This window comes from Syngnathus floridae, chromosome 3 (assembly GCF_059516105.1).
Source record: "Syngnathus floridae isolate MCC-2025c chromosome 3, RoL_Sflo_1.0, whole genome shotgun sequence".
NCBI lineage: Eukaryota > Metazoa > Chordata > Actinopteri > Syngnathiformes > Syngnathidae > Syngnathus > Syngnathus floridae.
Genome location: NC_142415.1, coordinates 21,152,558 through 21,173,321, shown reverse-complemented (window position 1 = coordinate 21,173,321; position 20,764 = coordinate 21,152,558). Strand labels below are relative to the sequence as shown.

The 20,764-nt window shown below is 41.6% G+C and overlaps 1 protein-coding gene and 1 long non-coding RNA gene across 14 annotated transcripts in view; one reads left to right on the top strand and one right to left on the bottom strand.

Moving 5' to 3' along the window:
• LOC148401080 (uncharacterized) overlaps positions 1-20,764 on the bottom strand; it is a 154,735-nt gene that overhangs the window by 43,503 nt on the left and 90,468 nt on the right. For all 4 annotated transcript variants that reach the window (XR_015857547.1, XR_015857546.1, XR_015857545.1 and 1 more), the window contains one exon: positions 11,381-11,514. This is a non-coding gene — a long non-coding RNA (uncharacterized LOC148401080). The remainder of the gene's footprint in view (positions 1-11,380; positions 11,515-20,764) is intronic.
• pcdh9 (protocadherin 9) overlaps positions 1-20,764 on the top strand; it is a 104,255-nt gene that overhangs the window by 557 nt on the left and 82,934 nt on the right. For 8 of the 10 annotated variants that reach the window (XM_088371339.1, XM_088371337.1, XM_088371338.1 and 5 more), the window contains exon 2: positions 679-3,796. In XM_088371339.1, the coding sequence (XP_088227465.1) occupies positions 761-3,796 (3,036 nt within the window). In that variant the 5' untranslated portion in view covers positions 679-760. Of the gene's footprint in view, positions 1-678; positions 3,797-3,891; positions 9,371-20,764 lie in introns of those variants that run through there. The other 2 variants (XM_088371346.1, XM_088371344.1) reach the window with 2 other exon arrangements.

Below are 20,764 nucleotides of genomic sequence, written 5' to 3'. Positions count from 1 at the left end.
ATGAGAGTACCATGAGCTGGCATACTCCAAATTTTCTATTGCGATATTGTGTGTACACTTTATATATTAGAAGGCTGTAGCCATTCAGTTCAATTTGATTTGTAAGTGTGCAATGCTTACGCAAGGTTATCAAAGTCACAAGTGTTTTGTAATTTGTAATTCATTCTTGTTCATTTTTTAACATTGGGTGTCAGAATGGAGCAATTCACACTGAAATGACTGATGCAGTGTGTTAAGTAGATTTCCCGACTTTTTTTCTTCAGATATTATGGTAAATAAACCAGAAAGGGCCTCATATGTCAAATAGTTTTCTTATATTTTTCCTTTATGTCCTTTATAACCTTTTGTCTTCATCCGTTATTATCCTCTGAAGTCCGAATGTTGTCGACAAGCAGTTAAACCTCAACAAGGTTTTTATAATGAGTACAATCTAACAGCCTTATAAACGTAGAATCACATACATTGCATCAAACAGTCATATTGCTGAATCATGAGTATTCTATAGAATGTCGTTCAAAAACAATCACCAGTCAATGGAAAGGTGGAACAATTGAGAACGATTCATGAATGAGGCTCAATATTTTTAGGTATGGAATTGAAATGGTTGGGATGTCATTTTTGATTTGATCACTTTGCCTTTTAAGGTATTGACTCAACACATTCTCTATGTATTTTTAGGCTTGGACGATTGCTGTCATCAGTGAGAAGTCTGCTACTGCCGTTTCTTAGAAAGAAGTATTTTTGCCTCGCTTTCTCTGTCATGGATCTAAAAGACTATTACCTGTTGGGTGCTTTGCTTGCCTGCATATGGTTAGACCCTTCAATAGCCCAAGAACTCATCTACCCCATCAGGGAGGAGCTGCAAGAAAATGTCCTCATTGGAAATATACCCAGAGACCTTAACATCTCCCACACAAACGCTGCCACTGGAGCAAGTGCTAATCTTGTGTACCGGTTGGTCTCCAAAGCAGGAGACAACCCTCTGGTCCGCGTTCTGAGCAGCACCGGTGAGATATTCACAACATCAAACCGAATAGATAGGGAGAAGCTCTGCCCCGGTCCCTCCTTTGAGGACAGCGAGTGCTCCTTTGAAATTGAAGTGGTCATCCTGCCTAATGATTATTTCAGGCTGATTAAAATCAAAATAATCGTCAGAGACACAAATGATAATGCGCCCATGTTCCCATCCCCAGTGATCAACATCTCCATCCCGGAGAACACGCTCATTAATAATCGCTTTGCTATTCCTTCAGCCACTGACCCAGACACCGGTCCAAACAGTGTGCACAAATATGAGCTGATCAATGGGCAAAGTGCCTTCGGCTTAGACATAGTGGAAACGCCAGAGGGGGAGAAGTGGCCCCAGCTCATTGTGCAGCAGAATCTGGACAGAGAGCAGAAGGATACCTATGTGATGAAAATTAAAGTGGAGGATGGCGGGAGCCCGCAGAAATCCAGCACCGCCATTCTCCAAGTCACCGTGACAGACGTCAACGATAACCGACCCGTCTTTAAGGAGAGCCAGGTAGAGGTGCATATTCCGGAGAACTCTCCTATCGGCACGTCTGTCGTGCAGCTTCAGGCCACCGATGCGGACGTAGGGGCCAACGCGGACATTCGATATGTATTTGGGACTCAGGTGTCACCTGCTACAAAGAGGCTGTTTGCACTAAATAGCACATCCGGCCTCATCACTGTGCAGAGGCCTCTGGACAGGGAGGAAACGGCAATACATAAGCTCTCCGTCGTGGCTAGTGACGGCAGCCCGAGCCCGGCCAGAGCTATCATTTCAATCAACGTGACCGACGTCAATGACAATCCCCCCAATATAGACTTGAGATATATAATCAGTCCCATTAACGGCACTGTTTTCCTCTCCGAGAAGGATCCCATTAATACCAAGATAGCCCTCATCACAGTGTCAGACAAAGACACCGACATCAACGGCAAGGTCATTTGTTTCATCGAAAAGGATGTGCCCTTCCATCTCAAAGCCGTGTACGACAACCAGTATCTTTTGGAGACATCTGCCCTGCTCGACTACGAAGGCAGCAAGGAATATAACTTCAAAATCGTGGCTTCTGATTCCGGAAAGCCGAGCTTGAATCAGACCGCCTTGGTGAGAGTGAGGCTGGAGGACGAGAATGACAACCCCCCTATTTTCACTCAACCAGTCATTGAACTGGCTGTCATGGAGAACAACAAACGGGACCTGTTCCTCACCACTCTAAGTGCCACGGATGAGGACAGCGGTAAAAACGCAGAGATTGTTTATCAGCTCGGACCGAACGCCTCGTTCTTTGATCTTGATCGGAAAACGGGGGTTCTGACTGCATCCAGAGTTTTTGACCGTGAGGATCAGGACAAGTTTCTGTTCACGATAACGGCACGAGATAACGGCACCCCGCCTCTGCAGACCCAAGCGGCCGTCATTGTAACCGTGCTGGATGAAAATGACAACAACCCCAAGTTCACGCACAACCACTTCCAGTTTTTTGTCTCGGAGAATCTCCCAAAATACAGCACAGTTGGCGTGATAACCGTGACGGATTCTGACGCCGGGGAAAACGCTGCCGTCTCGCTTTCCATTCTGAACGACAACGAAAACTTCATCTTGGATCCTTTCTCCGGCGTGATCAAGTCCAACGTGTCGTTTGATCGGGAGCAACAGAGTTCCTACACCTTTGACGTGAGGGCCGTGGACAGCGGCAGGCCTCCTTGCTCCTCGGCCGCCAAGGTGACCATCAACGTCATCGACGTCAACGACAACACCCCCGTCGTCATCTACCCGCCCTCCAACACGTCTTTTAAGCTCGTCCCGCTTTCCTCCATCCCGGGATCGGTGGTCGCCGAGGTGTTTGCGGTGGACGGCGATACGGGGATGAACGCCGAACTGAAATACACGATCGTGCACGGCAACAACAAGGGCCTGTTCAGGATTGACCCTGTCACCGGGAACATCACGCTGGAGGAGAAGCCCGCAGTGAGCGATATAGGATTACACAGATTAGTGGTGAACATCAGTGATTTAGGATACCCCAAATCCCTCCATACCCTGGTGCTGGTATTCCTTTACGTCAACGATACCGTGGGCAACCACAGCCTAATCACCGATCTCATCCGGCGACGGATGGAAACCCCGATTGAGCGCAACATCAGCGAAAGCAGTGAAACTTATCAAAGCGGGGACTATTTAACCATCATGATCGCTTTTGTGACCGGCGCCTTGGTGGTGATCATTGTGATCTTTGTGACCGTCCTGCTGCGCTGCCGGCACACGTCCAGATTCAAAGCTGCGCAGAGGAAAAAACAGGGAACAGAATGGATGTCCCCAAACACAGAGAACAAGCAAAACAAGAAGAAAAAGCGCAAGAAAAGGAAATCTCCAAAGAGCTCCTTACTCAACTTTGTCACCATCGAGGGAAACAAACCCAACGATCCCGCCCACGAACCAATCAACGGAACCATCAGCCTGCCCACCGAATTGGAGGAGCAAGGGATAGGACGCTTTGATTGGAATGCCACGCCGACCACCACCTTCAAACCCGGCAGCCCTGACCTGGCCCGACACTACAAATCTGCCTCGCCGCAATCGGCCTTCCACCTCAAGGCTGACACGCCGGTCTCCGTCAAGAAGCATCACGTGATTCAGGAGCTGCCGCTGGATAACACCTTTGTTGGGGGCTGCGACACCCTTTCCAAGAGGTCCTCCACAAGCTCAGACCACTTCAGTGCCTCGGAGTGCAGCTCCCAAGGAGGGTTCAAGACCAAGGCGCCCATGCACACCAGACAGCAGGTAAAAGAACACTTTTACTGGTCTATAAGTACTGCCTATAACTGCCCGGTTCCTCAGTGCTAAAGTGTCAGTTCACGTTTGATTCTCACACTTAGATTATCGATGCAACAACAAAGTCAAGGAAGCACACTGATTTTCCTAATGATCAAACTTAAAGATGAAACAAAAACAACACAGCAACTAAACATCCACCAATTATGGATTTGATGGACTCTTCTGTCACACACATAACTTGGTGGTCCAATCAAAGACTGATGCTCGTGTGTCATAAACGTTTGTTAGTAACGATGATCCGAATGAAAATGGGTGAGTGGCTGCCTTATTTTGTGAATTCTGCACCCAGGACAGATCCAAACTGTACATTAATCTCTTGTGACCCACTGCTCTTTGTGAAAGAAACATTTTTTTCTTGCCTATCTACTCAAACCTGACAACGGGGTTCACACTCGCTAAAAAGATACAAGACGTCTCACCTTTCATAAAACCCGAGCGAACGTTCATGTTTATTTTGTTTGCGTGTTTCAGTGTTCTGGTGTGTACTGTGATATCACACAAAGCCAGAGAAGGTTCTCAATACCTGTAAGCAATAACGAGTCGTAACAATTAGTCCCTCGTAGTGTCAAATGTGAATGTCACAGACGGCTTTGCCACATATCATCAAAGCCGGAATTCAATTCTTCCTCTCAAAGCACACTAACAAACTGAGTGAGCCTTGTCTGGGATTTGATACACATCCAATTCAAAAAGGATTAGCCAATAATGAGCCTCAAATTTAAACATAATCCATGCTGCTTTTTTTTTTTTTTTTTTTGCGTATCAAAGCCTTATTAATTTTTCTGCTAATAAAGCCCCCACTACACAACAAACAGTTCCAATCTAATATAACGCACATGGACAAATACAGGGAGCAGCAGAGGTGGGGATGAGAAAGAGGACAGAGGGAGGGCCAAGTGAGGAGGGAGTTGTTACTGACTCAGGCTTGACTGGTGGTGGTACTGAACCCTTAGGTGGCAGTGTTGAGCTGTACGGCGGATCCTGGCGCGCCGCCAGCCTGCAGTGCTCCATGCAAGGCAGGATAAGAAAGGAGTGAAATCTATGTTGGCGTTCTTAGTGAAATACTCTCTTCTAATGATGCTGAGGCTGCACGGAGAAGATTGATAACGGCAGGTAGAGATGGGAATGATAAGCTCTCGCCAGGAGAGGAAGAGGAATCACCTAGGGTGATGCCACGCGGGACCTGATGTCGATGCGTACCTCCGGGTCACTGCATCCCGACGAGTATTTTGTGCCTTTTTGTGTGAGAGCTAGCAGTCAAAAAAAAAAAAAAGGAGCTTGGTTTGTCATCTTTCCCTCGAGTTAGCTTGAGTGTTTGGCCGCTTGCGGGAGGTGTGGGGGATGAGGCAAGGTGATGACATGGGTGGCTGTGGGCTGTGACAACCAGGATAGCACATGTGATATGACACTATACAGTGAACACATCATTGAAAGACTTATTGGGATCAATAAGTCTGATACATGACCCAATGAAGCACAAAAACATTGTCGACTGTATTTTATACTGTGCCATTTATGGTGCAAATAACTGTAGTGCATCGGTTCTCCAATCAGCTCCAGCATAGGTGTCAAACTCAAGGCCCGGGGGCCAGATACGGCCCACCACATCGTTTTATGTGGCCCACGAAGACAAATTGTGCAGACTACAAATTGTCTTCACTTAAAATAAAAAGAGTCTCAGATTTCAAAACTAGTTATTCATCGGTTTGTTGTGTCGTCTATACTGTGTATGAGATAAGGCGATTACAGTCATATTGGCCCTCCGAAGAAAATTATGGATACGATGTGGCCCGTGACAAAAATTAGTTTGACAAAGAGTCAAAACTGCCCTCAGATTGCGCCACGCTCTTTTTGGCCAGGCTGTTCATCTCATCTTGTCTCTCATCTATTCATTTTGACTTGACATAATAAGTGGCAGTATCACATGGAATGTTTTATTTTTTTCTAATTATTGCCAAACTGTTGGATGCTTCATCTGTTTTTTTTCCAAGCTTTTCTGAGTGGAAAATTATTCGATTTTTGCACTTTTTCCTGCTAATTCTTAGGCTTGAACGACCTCCCAAGAGCTGGTCATTTTACCGTCGTATCAATTCCACGTCCTCTCACTGAGGTATTCATATTTGAGGTTAAATGGCAGTTATTGATTGTGGTAAAATGTTTAGACAGACCCGTGGAGGGCTACATTTTCAATGCCTCCTTTTGAATCCTAATGTTAATGTTTTTTTTGCCATTAACATGCTTGACACTTATTACATTCTCAGACACACGTGCTTTGGTTTGAAAGGTAAAATGTCATATTAGCATTATAGCCCCATTGTGGAAAAGTGCATGATAGGACAATTTAGTCTTTACATTGTTTGCTCTTGAGTAACTAACATCATCAATCACCTCCTCTTGTTTGATGTTGATGTGAAATAAGCAACTAAGCGAACAAGGATGTTTAAGGCAAAGACATGACTAAAGCTTTGGGGAATAGCTTTTGAATTGATCCCCCCCACCCCTTCGAATTGAAAAGCCATTCTGTTTCATCTCTCAGGAGTCACTTCTATGCAGCATCAGCATCAATCAATAAATAAGAAAATTGAAAGCAAATTGATTAACAAGTAGACGGCCAGATGAGAAAGGTCGAGAGCAGCTGCGGCAAAGCCTGAAAAATCCACCGCTTCTCTGGTGTCTGCTTTTTCTTTAACATTAGGAAATGGGAGACATTTTAAATGGCTGTATCATTTTTGAGAGACCCCCAGTGTGCTGATAGCGATATTCGCAATCCTTGCCTTGTCTGTCATATTTTTCACTTATTTATCCTGTCGGGACTAACATAAACGGAAACAACAGTGCGTAAAAAAGCACATTTTGGCACGGCGACACAAGCTTCTAAGAAAAACAAGTTGCTTTTCCAGCATCGCTTCCTTTTAGTTTCATCTCGCACCACTTGTACGATATATGGACGAGAACATGGAATCTCAAGGAGAGACGCAGGTATGGCTGACTAGCCGAACACGTGCCCGTTGGCTATGCATCATCTGCACACTGTACATGAGATCCCCAGGCTCATGTTGAGAACACGTTGATTTGATTTCAGCGAGTGTAGCGAGCTTATAAGTAGTCAGTGAGATGGTGCGTTAGGCACGGTGCTAAACTGATTACAATCCTTGCTTTAATTTATCAATGTTCATGCAGGTACACTATTTGCCAGGACAAAATCAGAAAGAGAAAATTTGAAAATAGTCTTCCTTCGTCACCTAATTTCCGTCGTGAATGTGAAAATAAGGCTGTCTATTATGTGAGAGGCCCATGACGATGAGATGGGTCCATTTTTTTCCCCCACTCACTTTGTTATGGTAATGTGACAATACGCTGTATGTGGGTGCGCACTGCACAATTACCAGCTTTATATGGGACTCACAGTGATATGACTACATTTCTCCAACCAAGCATTTATTTGCCATGGGTGATCTTATTATTATTATTTTTTTTGAATATGGAAGCAAACACGCTTGGACTTAGAAGCATGGACCGACGGTTGCGTTTTTCACACACTGTTCACTCTGATGTGCAAATCAGACTGCAGCTAAAAGGGCCATTTTATAAGAACTGCCTTTGGAAACGTTTCGCTTGGAACTTGGACCGTACTCGTATCTGATGGCGAGTGATGTATTCCAAGAGTAATTAGCTGGGGAAGAAGCTGACTGGAAATAAGCGCTTGTGTATAATAATCAACTAAACTCCCAAGATGGCAGAAAGAAATAATTGATTATTGACCGCAGGATTCTTTTAATAGCCTTGTTTCTTTCATAGACAGTCTTGAGATGATCAGCTCCAGTGTCCTCGTGGGCTGCTGCACTTCCTGTTTTAGATAGTTCCCTCCGCCAACACACCTGATTTAAGTGATCAGCTCATCGACAAGTTCTGAAGAAGCCTGATCATTTGAAGCGTATTGTCACGAACTGTGTCTTTTTGTTTCATGGCAAAATAGACGAAAAAAAAAAAAGCAATTGCAATTAAGTAACCTTGGAGGGGTCGACTTTGCTGTGCAGGTTAATTTGCCACATTAATGAGAAGTGATGAGAGTTGATGGAAGCAGGGAAGATTAATAGTCTTTGATAATGTTGAAATACTCTCAAAAGGGAAGGTGACGACGATACTACAATTCAGTACTACCCCAAAACTTCATCGTAAAGACAAATTAAGGTTTTACACAAACATGACACCTCATTCATGTCCCTGGTGAGAACATGCTACAAGAAGTAGTCCTGCACTATCTGTGTACATGCTTAAATGGAATGACGTGTGGCCTCAACTAAGCTATCGGACGTTAGCAAGTAGCAGACTAAATTAGAGCCTTGAGGGGATCTACTTTTGTCTGCACAAAACAACTAAATAAATCAACGCTGTCTGTAAAGCTGCTGGACCATGAGTTATTTGCTTTTCTTCTCCGCTGTTAAACCAAATGAGGTCTTTGTTGATTTTTTTTTTTTTTTAGATATATTTATTCCTGAAGCAGACTACCCAAAACACAGATGATGGCAAATTACCAGGAATTAGATTTAATTTGTTTGTGCATATTTGTATTCCTGTGAGTATATTTTCCACCCTCATCCTTGAGTTTGGCATCATATATAGAAATTCAGTTTTGATAACAACAAATGCTATCATAAATCAAAGAGTGTCTCTGCGTATGTGTACACACGCGCGTGTGTGCATATGCGATTTTTCTCTGTCTATCATTCGTTTGTTTGTCTGCCACTTTTGGCTGACAAGCCATTCATCTTAAAAGTAAACATCGTCTATCTCTGCAAATTCTCACAGCAAATTGACCGATGATCAATCATCCCGAGAGTCACTATAGGATGGATATTCATGTTCTGCATGCACAAAACAACAACAACCAGAAAAAACATTATTTTAGCTTTTGTGGGACTGTCATGACTTCAGTCATCTTCACGTTTTCACTAATCCAGAAGACATTGCGCAACCTTCCACTACAATCAATCAAGCCGACGTACTCGCGTTATGTTTTCGTCTAACACGGCGAGAAAATGCTTATAGATTTCTACGGAAAATAAGAGTAGAGGGTGGAAGAAAATGTTTCTTGACTTGTTGCTTGTCCACAAAAAATGATCTACAGTTATAATGGTATATCATTGTGTGAATGTCCCCATCCCTTCTTTTTCACCTCACCCACCGCCAACTGCCCTCCTCCACCGCACCTTTCAGCCAATTTTCTTCGGCGGGTCAATGCAATGTTAAATCACCGACGGCATGGTCACCGTTTTTGTGTTCTGATCATTTGTGACAGATGGGAGCGCTTTGTGTTCCCTCGCTGGTGTAAAAGACGGGCAAAGCATTTCTGTATTTCTTGACATGACAAACCCAGAGGGAGACATGTCTTTGTCATTCACTTGTTGTTACATGTGACGCACGGGCCGCTGCTGCTCGGTCGGTCACTAGCTTGAGCCCGTGTCCAAGCTAATAGTTGTGATAATGGCTGTGCCAGACAAACATGCCCAAGGCTAGCCGGTAGGGGGCAAGGGAGGGGGGGGTCGGTGTGGTGGGGGCGGTTGTTTGACGTGAAATGTGACTGCCATTGACTGCTGTGTCACATCACTCACAAAGACTCTGTAACCCTCATCAATGTAAATCTTTATTGTGTATATATGATATGTTTCATGTAAATTGAACTCCTGGTAATTTTGCCTAATGTGCTGTGTTAAAAAAAATAATGGACTTAATTTTGATTTGCTCTGCTTTTTTTTTTAAAAATAGATTTTTTTTTTCATTGCTGGGACCTCTGAAAAGAACTCAAAACAAACTGCCAATTATTTAGAACATTGCAACTCCTGTTTTTGAAAGCTTTATTTGAACACTGCTATTCTACCTAAAAGAATTTCATAATAAATGTTTCCAAGAGCTCATTTCCTGTTTCTTATCTGTCAGTTTGTTCTCCGTTCCTGATGGGCCAAGTGCGATCGTGTAAAATGGCACATGTCAGGCTGCTACTGAACAAATGATCAACTGGTGACGATCAACAGAAATACACGTTCATGCGTAGGCCCGATCTCTCTGAATATGATCTAGAGACAAGAATAGCGACAAGGCCTCAAACATAGAAGCCCATGGAGTCACATTATAGTAGGAATGTCAATGCAAACAGTTTGACAAAAGGTGTCATTCAAACGCTCATCACACTCAATCAAAAATTTCCTGCCTGATTATCATATTCAAACATGCCTTTTTTGTAGCACCTCAACCAATCATATGACAAAAAAGAGATTATTAAGATTGACTAAATAAATAGATAAAAATACAAAATATATTTTGCATTCAAAACCAATTACACTTCAATTTATCTTAGTGATAATTTGGAAAGAAAAAGTTGCATCGTTTATTAATTTATTTTACACCTTTTTTCGTCAAATCTGGTACCATTGGAGCCTTCCACAGCATACATGCTAAAACGCTAATGTTATTTTGCACAACTGTACAAGGATACCTAAGAAGTAGTAGTGGTTTCTATATGTATATTCAATTTAATCCAAAAGGTATAGAATTTTGTCATATCGATCAACATCGTCTCCACCCTGATAAGTAAAACACATAAATTGCTTTTAAACATTATGGAAAACAGACACTGAACCGCACTGTTTGTACTGACAAACTGTCACTTGTCATTCACTCTCAATTAAAAACCAAAACAAAAAAGTATCACTTCTTCTCAAAAGTGTGCATGCGTGTGTGTGGAAGGAGGGGGGGGGGGGGTATTTCAAAGTGCCACACCATCATATCTATGGAAAGTAGGCCTAACTCAGCTTAATCTCTTCACTCTGTTTGAAAGCCTGAAGCAGAGCTTAGTCTGCATTTGAGAGAAGAGGAGGAGGTGGAGGAGTGAAAGAAAAAAATAAATAAATATCTGCTTGCTTCATACTTTGACCTGGTGTGTACGGTCACTTTCAAAAAGCCATGTGCACTTTCAGCCTGGAATTTGAAACCTGACTTCTGACTCAAGGACTAATCGTATTGCCTTTTCCTCTGAGAAAAGTAGAAAAAAAAACTTGCAGTGACCATTTTTATAAGGATAAGGCCACATTTCTCAATGTTCCGGTCTCAATGTGCATGTACAAATACTGAATGTAACATGAAAATGGGGAAAATGTCAAGGCAAGATTTTTCTTTTCTTGGAAATGGTAGTGAAATTGCATTTCTCCTATAAATTGCATGTGAATGCTGGCAGATGAAAGAAATGAAAGGAACACTGTAGCAGGCGTTAATACATCACAGCATATTATACGTAGCTCTCTTCGGATACTGAGCGACTTCCCCCCTAGGGGCAATGAGCAGCATAGCCATGACATGAGAGCAGCGTTTGGCTGTTTAGGAAATTCCTCTGATCATTGTTGCCGCATTATTACACGCTGTTCAAATATTGAACGTTTTGCTCACCCTATAACAGTAATCATTATCAACATGTAACTTACACACAAGCTAACAATAGCGGCAGTCCTGGATTTGAAAATCTGGAATTTTCTGTACCGTGACTGAAGTTTCACTCCTTGTGCACTCGTACATCCCAGTTGTTATGTCACGATGCGTTGAAATGATCATTGAGATTGTTGTAACTTCATCCAAAGTGGTGTACTCGACAGACAGGTGTAAATGCCCATTTCCTAGAATAAAAGTACAATTATACGATTAGATTCAAATGTGGAACAGAATAAACCGAAATCATTTCACTATAATGTAGCTTCACAGAGATATTTTGATATCTCAATAAGATGTGATGAGTTAGAAGTTTTCAATTGAAAGTTATTAATCCAGTGTTTGGATAATTTGTAGCATATGGTTTTGGAAATAAAGTTAAATACATTAAAAGGGAACTCAAATAAAAAATGAATTTGCTAGTCTAAATTTGGAATTGCGTTTGGAGAATATAAATAAGCTGCATAATCCCCCCTGAGGAGGCGGCCGTTTTGCCACTTGCGGTCGATTAAAAGTGACCTCATCTTAAGGGTTCAACACCACGAGAGCAAAATCAGAAAATAGGTGAGACGTGATTGGTCATTATCTGATTGAGCCACTGTGATGTCATTTCCGGTCGACAGATAGATTTAATGGGTATTCCGAATAGTGGGGCTGCATAGAAATTATTATTCTCGACAATATCTTTGTGCAAGACAAAAACACCCACAGTTCCAAATGTTACTGAGTGCCTCTGAGGCACAGTGCAGAAGTCGAATGTTGGAGGTTAGTTCCAAATCAAAAGTGCCTGTGCGACTATTTCTTTTCCCTCCCTGTGTGGCACTTCAGTGTGACACTGCTTAGTCATGAGGGTCAGTGTGGAGAAGGATTTTTTTTTTTTTTTTTTTTTAATCAATAGCAGTATGTGTTTGAGGCACACTGTGAATGTTTTCACTTTGCGGTAACAGAAGTCAATGGAGGTTTGAATTGCCAATGCGACGGGGTCCTACTGCGGGAGCAAAAGTGACACGTCGAAATATCTCTATATGTACATATTCTTTTTCTTCCAGCGGAAATCTCATTCTTGGCTACCAAACAAGTTTTCCTTTGGGCAAAATGCTGCAACAATATAAGAAATACGAGCAAATAAATGTAGCGGAAAGAGTAAATCAAGCAAAATTGAGATCAAGCCTTTTTTTTTTTTTTTTTTCAATAGCTTGGAATTGAGGAAAGTTGTGTTTATCGATTCAAGGCAACAATAACCATGACAACAAGAAGCGGAGCCTTTTATGTGATTTGGGGTAAAGTAAGCTGAATAGCTGAGTCGAGTTTTCCACAAAGCATCCCGACTTCACTAAATATGCTTACATATGCTTCATTCCTGTATCTTTTCAAGAACTGACAGATGCCTTTTGAACACAGTGTTAGCTGGGAGCGCCACTAAATTAGTCATATGCCTGACGCCATTGCACAGAATTAAAATCCGGATAAGTCAGAAGCTTGCGGGAGGCCAGAGACTTTATACTTGATTTCTATTTTTTTTTTGTTCTTTTTTTTAATCTCTCAGGGATGCACATTTCTCTAGTGACAGCTTGGTCTTGTCCTACGGACATTTTCCATTTGTGTAATCTTTCTCATTCAAGATTCGGTCACTCATCTTTTTCCTTTGGGTGGAAATAAAAAAAAGGAAAGGTGAGTAGATGTTTGACGAGTTGATCCTTGAATAGACAGGATAAGTTGGAGTGCATTTTATCTACATCATACAATTATATTTCCAATTCTTATTTGGTTGAATATAAAAGAAACAACTCATTACTCTGAATAATAACATTAAATCTGATTTTATGGGGATTCTCGAGGATTTAAATTCATGCTAAATGTAACTAACACCGTTGAAATAAAAAGGATAATCCTCCGTGATGAAATTTATATGCATATTTTCAAGGCCTTGCTTTCAACTAACAAAAAAATCATTTAAAGTAGCGAATGAATCAAATTTAAAGTTATATGATATGTTTGGATGGCATTTCTTTACTTTTGCAAGACAAGCTTGCTGTTCAAATATTAATATTTGGTAAGTTGCCACGCTAACCATTTCTCTGAATAAGCGCTTTCGTCCCCGTTTTAATTCAGCATAGAGTATTTCCCTCGGCGCAGCGGATAAAACACTTGATTAAGTCGCCGTTCAGTCAAATTATTAAAATACATCTTTAAATCTGTACATCATTAATAGTTTGTCATCATTCAGCCAGAGCGCAGTAGCTTAGCAACTCTGGGCACAAGATTTTCCTCAGGAGAGAGCGGATGGAGAGATATATGTGTAATTTAGTAGACATTTAATGCTCTTCAGGGAGCTAATTAGATAAGAAGTTGTGATGTATGGCTGCTTGAGGGATGTGTGTCAACCCACTCCAGTTCAATGTATAGACTGCAGATTTGTATTGATAGTATGCTTTGTCTTGCGCCTCAGGCTTAGACATAGTGCTCCATCGCCTTTGTCTGGCGAGGCGAGCCGATAAGGTTCGTGATAAATCTGCCGGCGAATAAGCTGTCATGGAGGTGCCGCGCATGGGAATATTTAACACAAACATAAAATATAGCTTGTCTGTTGCTTCATCGTCGGGGGGGAGGAGGATAGTTTTAAAATATCCTCAACCTTCTTAGTTTGCTACTTTCTATCACTGCAGGACACTGCAGAATCACGGAGGTAAAAAAAAAAAGAAAAACATTACACGGGTTGCTGAACCTGAACCTTATCGAAGATGAGTACGCAGAGGTGTAAAACATTTGGATGGCTTATTGCGATGAAATGATTTAGTTGGGCTTGTGTAGACTTAGTGAGGGCTGAGTGGAGTGGTGTGTTGGAGGGAGGCGGGGGAGGGAGGCAAAAATTGCTTTGCCCTATCTTCCACCACACAAAGAGACTCAGCGAGCGTTCCTCCCGCTGCAGACTCCCCTGTGACGATAACGTATGCTGATAATGGATATATGCGCAGAGATTTTTTTTTTTTTTTCCAGGAAACTTCTCTTTCATTTAAGTGTGAACTTTACTAGTGTGATATGACAAAGGACTGAAGAAAAGCTGGCAGGAAGCCATACAATCAAAATACAGCAGATGATTTTCAGTTTTATAATAGCTATAGCAAAGGTCATACAACCAAAATTCAGAAGATGGTTTTCAGTTTTAAAATAGCTACAAGCAAAAAATCTTGTTAAGGGAAAGTTTTTTTTTTTCCCAGCCACTAGCTGAGTCATTATCTCATTTCAAGCCATTGCACGAATCTAATTTCTCTTCCCACGGGACACTTAATTAGGTACACCCACACATTCCAATGAAAGTCAATAGAAGAGTAACACAATTCTTTTTGATTTGGCTACCTCTAAAAGGTCCGCTGGAGTTCTCAGTGTGATGCCGCGCTGCAAACTACAATCGGCACCATCAGTCTGCTCACCAAAAATCAAACAGACTGAATGTTGCTTGACTCTTAATCGTTAGCAAGCTTTGAAATAAAATTCCTTCCAAACTTCCGCTCAAGTTTATTCCTATTTTACTTCTAGCACAATTGGATGGTTCACTTACACCCATACCTAATGTTGTGACCTATGATTGCCCTAGTTCCCTCCCTTATGTGATATCTTTCCAAAAAGGGGCTGGCTCAATTTGTCATGTGCAGTTACTGGGCTACACGCTTGCTCGGGTGTCCCAGAAAACAGCACAGCTTCCATCCAGGGAACAATGAGGTTCCTTCAGCGCCACAGACTCTGGACTGTGGATGCCCTGGGCCATATATCATACGGAATCCCTCATGAATACAAGCATGCGTGTGCGTGAGCCCACGTGTTTTTAACGCGGATGCTTCTCAGGGCAGTGATGATGGAGCTTAAGCGCTCAACACACAGTCAAGGCTGCTCTAAGCTCTTCCTCCATAACGATCACTTGCTGTGGTCCGTATCTTCACCGAGGGAAGTGTGTGGCTGTCCACTTATTAATAGCGCAGCCTATGGCTTGATATTCAGAAACGGAGCAAGACAGAGGGGATTTTATGCCACGCAGTGGGCGGCTGGACTGATTAACATCTCCAAGGATCATGTTCTTTGATCTTGTTTTGACTCGCTGATTGGAAACATGCTGTTTGAGGCCATGTGACTGCACGTGGTTTCGTGGACAAGGGCGTACTTCATTGGGTAGAGATGGTCATGAGCTTTGCTGAGTCTTTTTTTGTGAGGAGACATGCTTGTTAGCATCATTAAGTTGGGAGACAAAACTGTGGGAGAAAAAGTGCTGAAGATGACCAGCGTGAAGATGTTTGGCGTGTTGACACTTAACTCCAAAATTAGTAAAGGAGGACGTTTTTTTTTTTTTTTGCTAAGCGAGCAAAGGGTCAGTTTGTCCCTTTTGCTTTTGCACATGAGCACACACATATACATACAGCATGTTCTATTATTCATGCAGCTTTTTCTCCAGGATTAAATCTTTTTATCCAACATGATTTTCTAATTTGCTTTCTCCCAGTGTGTCATCTTCATATAGATGTGCTCCTAATGCTCGTCTGACCCGAGACTGACCTCATTTCTAATTTTAACAAGAAGCAATGCTAACCCATGCAATGCCCTGCGTGTCTGGAAGCCATCATTGAGTCTGAAACTAATTATTAGTCTTACACAGACATAATGAAGCCATGCAACGCTGACATTTACTGTGGTATTTTATTTTTTGGGCAACTTGTTTTAACCTGTCTACACATAACCTTTTTGCATTATTATTATTTGATAGAGGCCCGAAAGGAAATTGAGAATACACGGGGGGTCCACGTAATAGTATACTACCATAATCCCCAACCAGGGGACCAAACATTATTTATTATTTGTATTATTATCTATTATTCAATATTTATTTATTTATTTTTATATATTTTTATTTATTATTTTTGTAGGTAGCTTCGAGGCAAAACCTATGCCATATTTTGGAAAATTCCATATTAAAAATATATATATACTTGGTCAAGCCACATGTTTGACTGTTAATTTTTACAAATTATTACCCAACCTAAAGCGTTGAAAATGGTTTGTGCTCTTTGGAGATGCAATGCCAGTAACCTTTATACATATCTGATTGTCTGGACCGGATCGGCTGATGTTTAGCATTTTATGCAAAATGTCATAATTTACCAATCCGTCAATGATGCCATTTTTGGGTCTCCATTAGAAATGACGAAATTGGACGTATGAGAAGTCCACCGGAACCGAGCAATAAACTAAATAAAAAATGCTTCCCAGTCTGTGCTACTTTAGCCCATTCCCTGGCAAAAAAAAAAGTTGGAGACCACCGCTATACTCCACGCTTAATTCACTTTGTCACATTTGCTCGACACACAAATCTAAAGTGTGTCTCATCTTAACATTCTGCACCTGGTTTCAGCCTTCGGGCCTCACAAGAAGGACTTGTTTCATCCTTCCGTCTTCAAGTGTGTGCACGTGTGTGTCGAGGCTGTGCAGAGGTCATCACCTTTATTGAATAATTGAATGAGAAGCTCTCTTGCTGGAGTCCATCACGACATTAAGGAAATATTGAAAGCCACCCACTCTGGACGCCCATTCAATTGTCAATAAAGTCTCAAGTAAAGAATAAACGACAACGAGCTTTGCTGAGATGGAAAGCACAAAAGCAGGCTTGTGTTTAGTTTTGCGAGCCTACCTAAGGCTTCCCTGAACGCCAGCTTTAATTTTTTTGATGTGAATTGAGCCTTTTAAAAAGCCTGCTAATATCAAGCACAAGCAATCAATTCCGGCCAATCTCTTGAAGCCTTAATGGACTTGGAAAGAATATTAAGAGGTTTTGTCTGCAGAGAAGCTTTCTGCCACAGCAGACGTCCCTCAGCTAATTTGTGTTTGTGTGCCAAGGGAGGCCACACACTGGGACCGCTGTAACCGGCTCTCAGCCCCCCCCCCCACCAAGTCGCCGCTACCGGGCCAACAAGCGCACACACGCAAGCAAATATGTGTTGGCTTTAAACATGATGTGACAGATGATTTTGAGTATTAGCATTTGGGTTTTTAAAGGTGACATTTCTTGGACAAATATGACATATTCGCCGATGAGCTTGTGTTTGAGGTTTTATTTGTGACAGAGGTGGCATTTTTGAATGCCAAAGATGAATGTGGCGCCGGTCATGAGAATGTGGGAACGGCGCCCAATCCTTGGGTGGTGGTGGTCCGCTTGTAAATCCGCCTTTTGTTAACAGGGAATGCTAATGAGACTAAACACAGTGTCGTCACGTCTTAGCCTTTACCTCGCTGTCGAGTAGAACAAAAGTCTGCGGCGAGAATTTTAATTAACATGCGCTACTGATGACCTCCTATGGCTCCTATTTTCTGGGGAGGGCTTGACTTGTATGCACTCGGGAATGGTCGGCTTAGGACTCAAACTGTTTTGATTGCTTTTTTTGTCTGTTTCCTCTTTCACTGCACATCTTTTTCTTATTTGAGTGACAAGTGACAAGATGGTCATCCGTAAATGTTTTTTTTTTTTTTAAGACAATGACTAAGAATGAGACTCGCTGCCCATGTTCCAACTCAGGTGTTTAATCTTTTGTGTTGTTGTTTTTTTTGCAACGTCTTTCCTATATTTTCTCACTTCTAATTTCACGTTTTCACTCCGCCAATTTCGACTCCATTTCCTCGCCCGCTGCACCGCCACCCTTTCACACTCCCCAATCTTTTATCTTTCAGACCTCTCTTTCCTGTGCATCTCCCATTTTGTTCTCTAATTTGTTTCTCACTTTCCATCATTCGCCAGCCGCCCGGCAATTTCCTTTCAACGCAAACGTGGCAGCACTCCAATTTCACAGAATCTTTCTGTTTCTTTGTGGCCTTTTTCACTTAGCCCAAGTTTATTGTAGTATGTAGAGTACGCATGTGATTTAACTTAGCAACAGCTAGTCTCTTTGAGCGGCTGCTCAACTGAATGCCAATTCAGAGCAGGTTTATATTCAGGAAAGTAAGGCGGCTGCCAAAGAGGCAGATGGTCAGAGGCGGCTGCAAAAGATGCTGGGAAATTATCCCTTAACCTCTAAAGCCTACATTCTCATTTCAGCCGTCCATTTCTCTGCTTTATCTGCGTGGTTTCATGGATGATTGAAACACAGGGGCAAAGTGGAAGGCAGCCACACAATGCTCCATGTTTGTCAGGCAACAACACACTGCCAATGGATGTGTGCTGGAAACCTCCATCATTATCTACCTGTATGGTGAGAAAATCCTTTCGCAACATAGCCTTGACTTTTTTTTTTTTTCATATCTTCTTCCACCAATTTACGGCCTCATTGTCATTCAGGTGCAATCGGTTTGTTTGTATTCAGTCAAGAATACTGCTGCTACTTCATGTCCATGTGTTACAGATTGTATTTTTTGCCACCTTTTGTGTTATCTGCATCCCCTTGTTGATTCACTTCTCTACCTTTTTTTTTTTCCAAACTCAAGGCTTGCGCTGCTCTGTGAAGTGTGCGACTGCCCAAGCAATTTAGACTTGAACAATAAAACCTCGCAAGATGTTCGACAATTGCACAACCATTCTTTTCTTTCCCTCACTGGGAGAGTCGCTTTGTCAGGCGTGGACTACCAATGCATTTGCAATGATGTAGAATGTGTTTTCTTTTTGGGGTCCTTTGTCTTAAAAAAATATGCAAACCGATTTATTTTATTTTAGTTAATAGTGAGTGGACATGAGGTTTCCGTTTATGTTTACATTCATTGTCCAACCATGTCACGCGTCACTTACTCTTTACACAAACAAATAAATAAATGAATGAATGAATGAATAAATAAATAATAAATAAATAAATAAATAAATGCCCTGGTATCTTGGATACTATAAAGTGAAGTACGGAAATTAAGTGTCCAATTATTAATCATAAATGTTTGCTATTTCCTCAATCAATCTTGCGTTTTGTATTTTTGTATTGCAGTACCACTGCAGTGGTTCTGCTGTCATGTTTAAGTGCGTACGGTAACCAATAGTAACGGGCTAATATAAGAGGATAAAAGGTTCATTATAACCCACTGAGTGAAAATTAGCTCCACTCTCACGATAGAAAACCGTCTTTCACAGGATAGTCTTGCATATCTTTTGTCGTGGTAATTGGTCCACTTCCCTGCAAGAGATCCTTTTTCATTTTATAGGTTCATTTTTGTAAAGCTGTTATTATTTGTATGTGGCATGAATGACGTAATTCCATGTTAAGGCATTGCTTCATGGTTTTCTTTTAGTGCTTGCACAAATCCCGATCAATAGGAGTTGGCAGACAGTTCAATTGCCTCCCATTTACTTTCATCAATGACTATTTCAAACAAACAACCATTTCTATCGTCTTCATACTCATTTCATCGGAATCTGTCTTTAATTGAATGCTGATTAGTTTGTAAATGAGATCATTTGAAAATGATGCGAGCAAAGTTAGTGTCGACAAAACAGGTCATGCCAAAATGGCACCAAAGTCTTTCCCTAGCAACTAGTGAAATCATTAGCAAATTATCTGAAACAAAGATAGCCAAAGTGATGGTCTTTTTTTATTTACTTTTTTATATAATACTGCTAAATCAGTTGGAATTAATTATTTCCAATCGCACTGGTTTTCCATAAAGTTTTAAAATTCTACACAATTATCCAAGGCAAAAATGAATAAAATAGTGTCTGTGCCTCGAATAGAAAATATACCCCAATTAGTGCTCCATCCACTTAAGACATATTCATGCCTCGCTTTTTGCATCATAAAAAATAAATAGTTTAACTCCAATTTTCTCAGTTCATAGACACTATGGTTCCCTAAGAGACATTAAGAAGTAAACGACACATCTTATTTGAAGTATCCGAGCCTGAACATGTGAAGTCACGGTTCCTTCTTAACGTGCTATCTACACATTGCCTGCAAATTCACACAAAGCTTCCTTCCTACTCCCGCCAGTCTAATGTGTGTTTAAATTAATATAAGGTGGTCATTAATCAGCGTGTCGGCGCCCATTTCACTAATTCATTTAAACGGTAAAATTTTACTGTATACAATAAGAAAAGCTTTTAACAACATTAAAGCTTAGAAAGCATTAGCACGTGCCGCGCTGCCTATTATTCATTCACAGCAAACTGTAAACACGTGTTTAAACCACTGCACACCTTGTTTTTGGTGATAACAACCCAGCTCTTCTTAAAAACAATACTTAGAGCTTGTTAGAAAGGTCCACCTTTCTATTACAGTCAGTCTAAATGAATTGACTTTGGTAAATCCCACCGCAATTATACTTAATTTATAATTAATGTGAGGAAGACAGGGGACCTAATTTACACTTGCGCGTTCTCACTTTCTCTGCATGTGCTTGTCATTCCGCATACGAGTAAACATGAGTTGCTTTGGAAAGACGGTGGCTTGCCTTCACGATTACCTTGGCTCTCGGGAGCACTGTGGCACG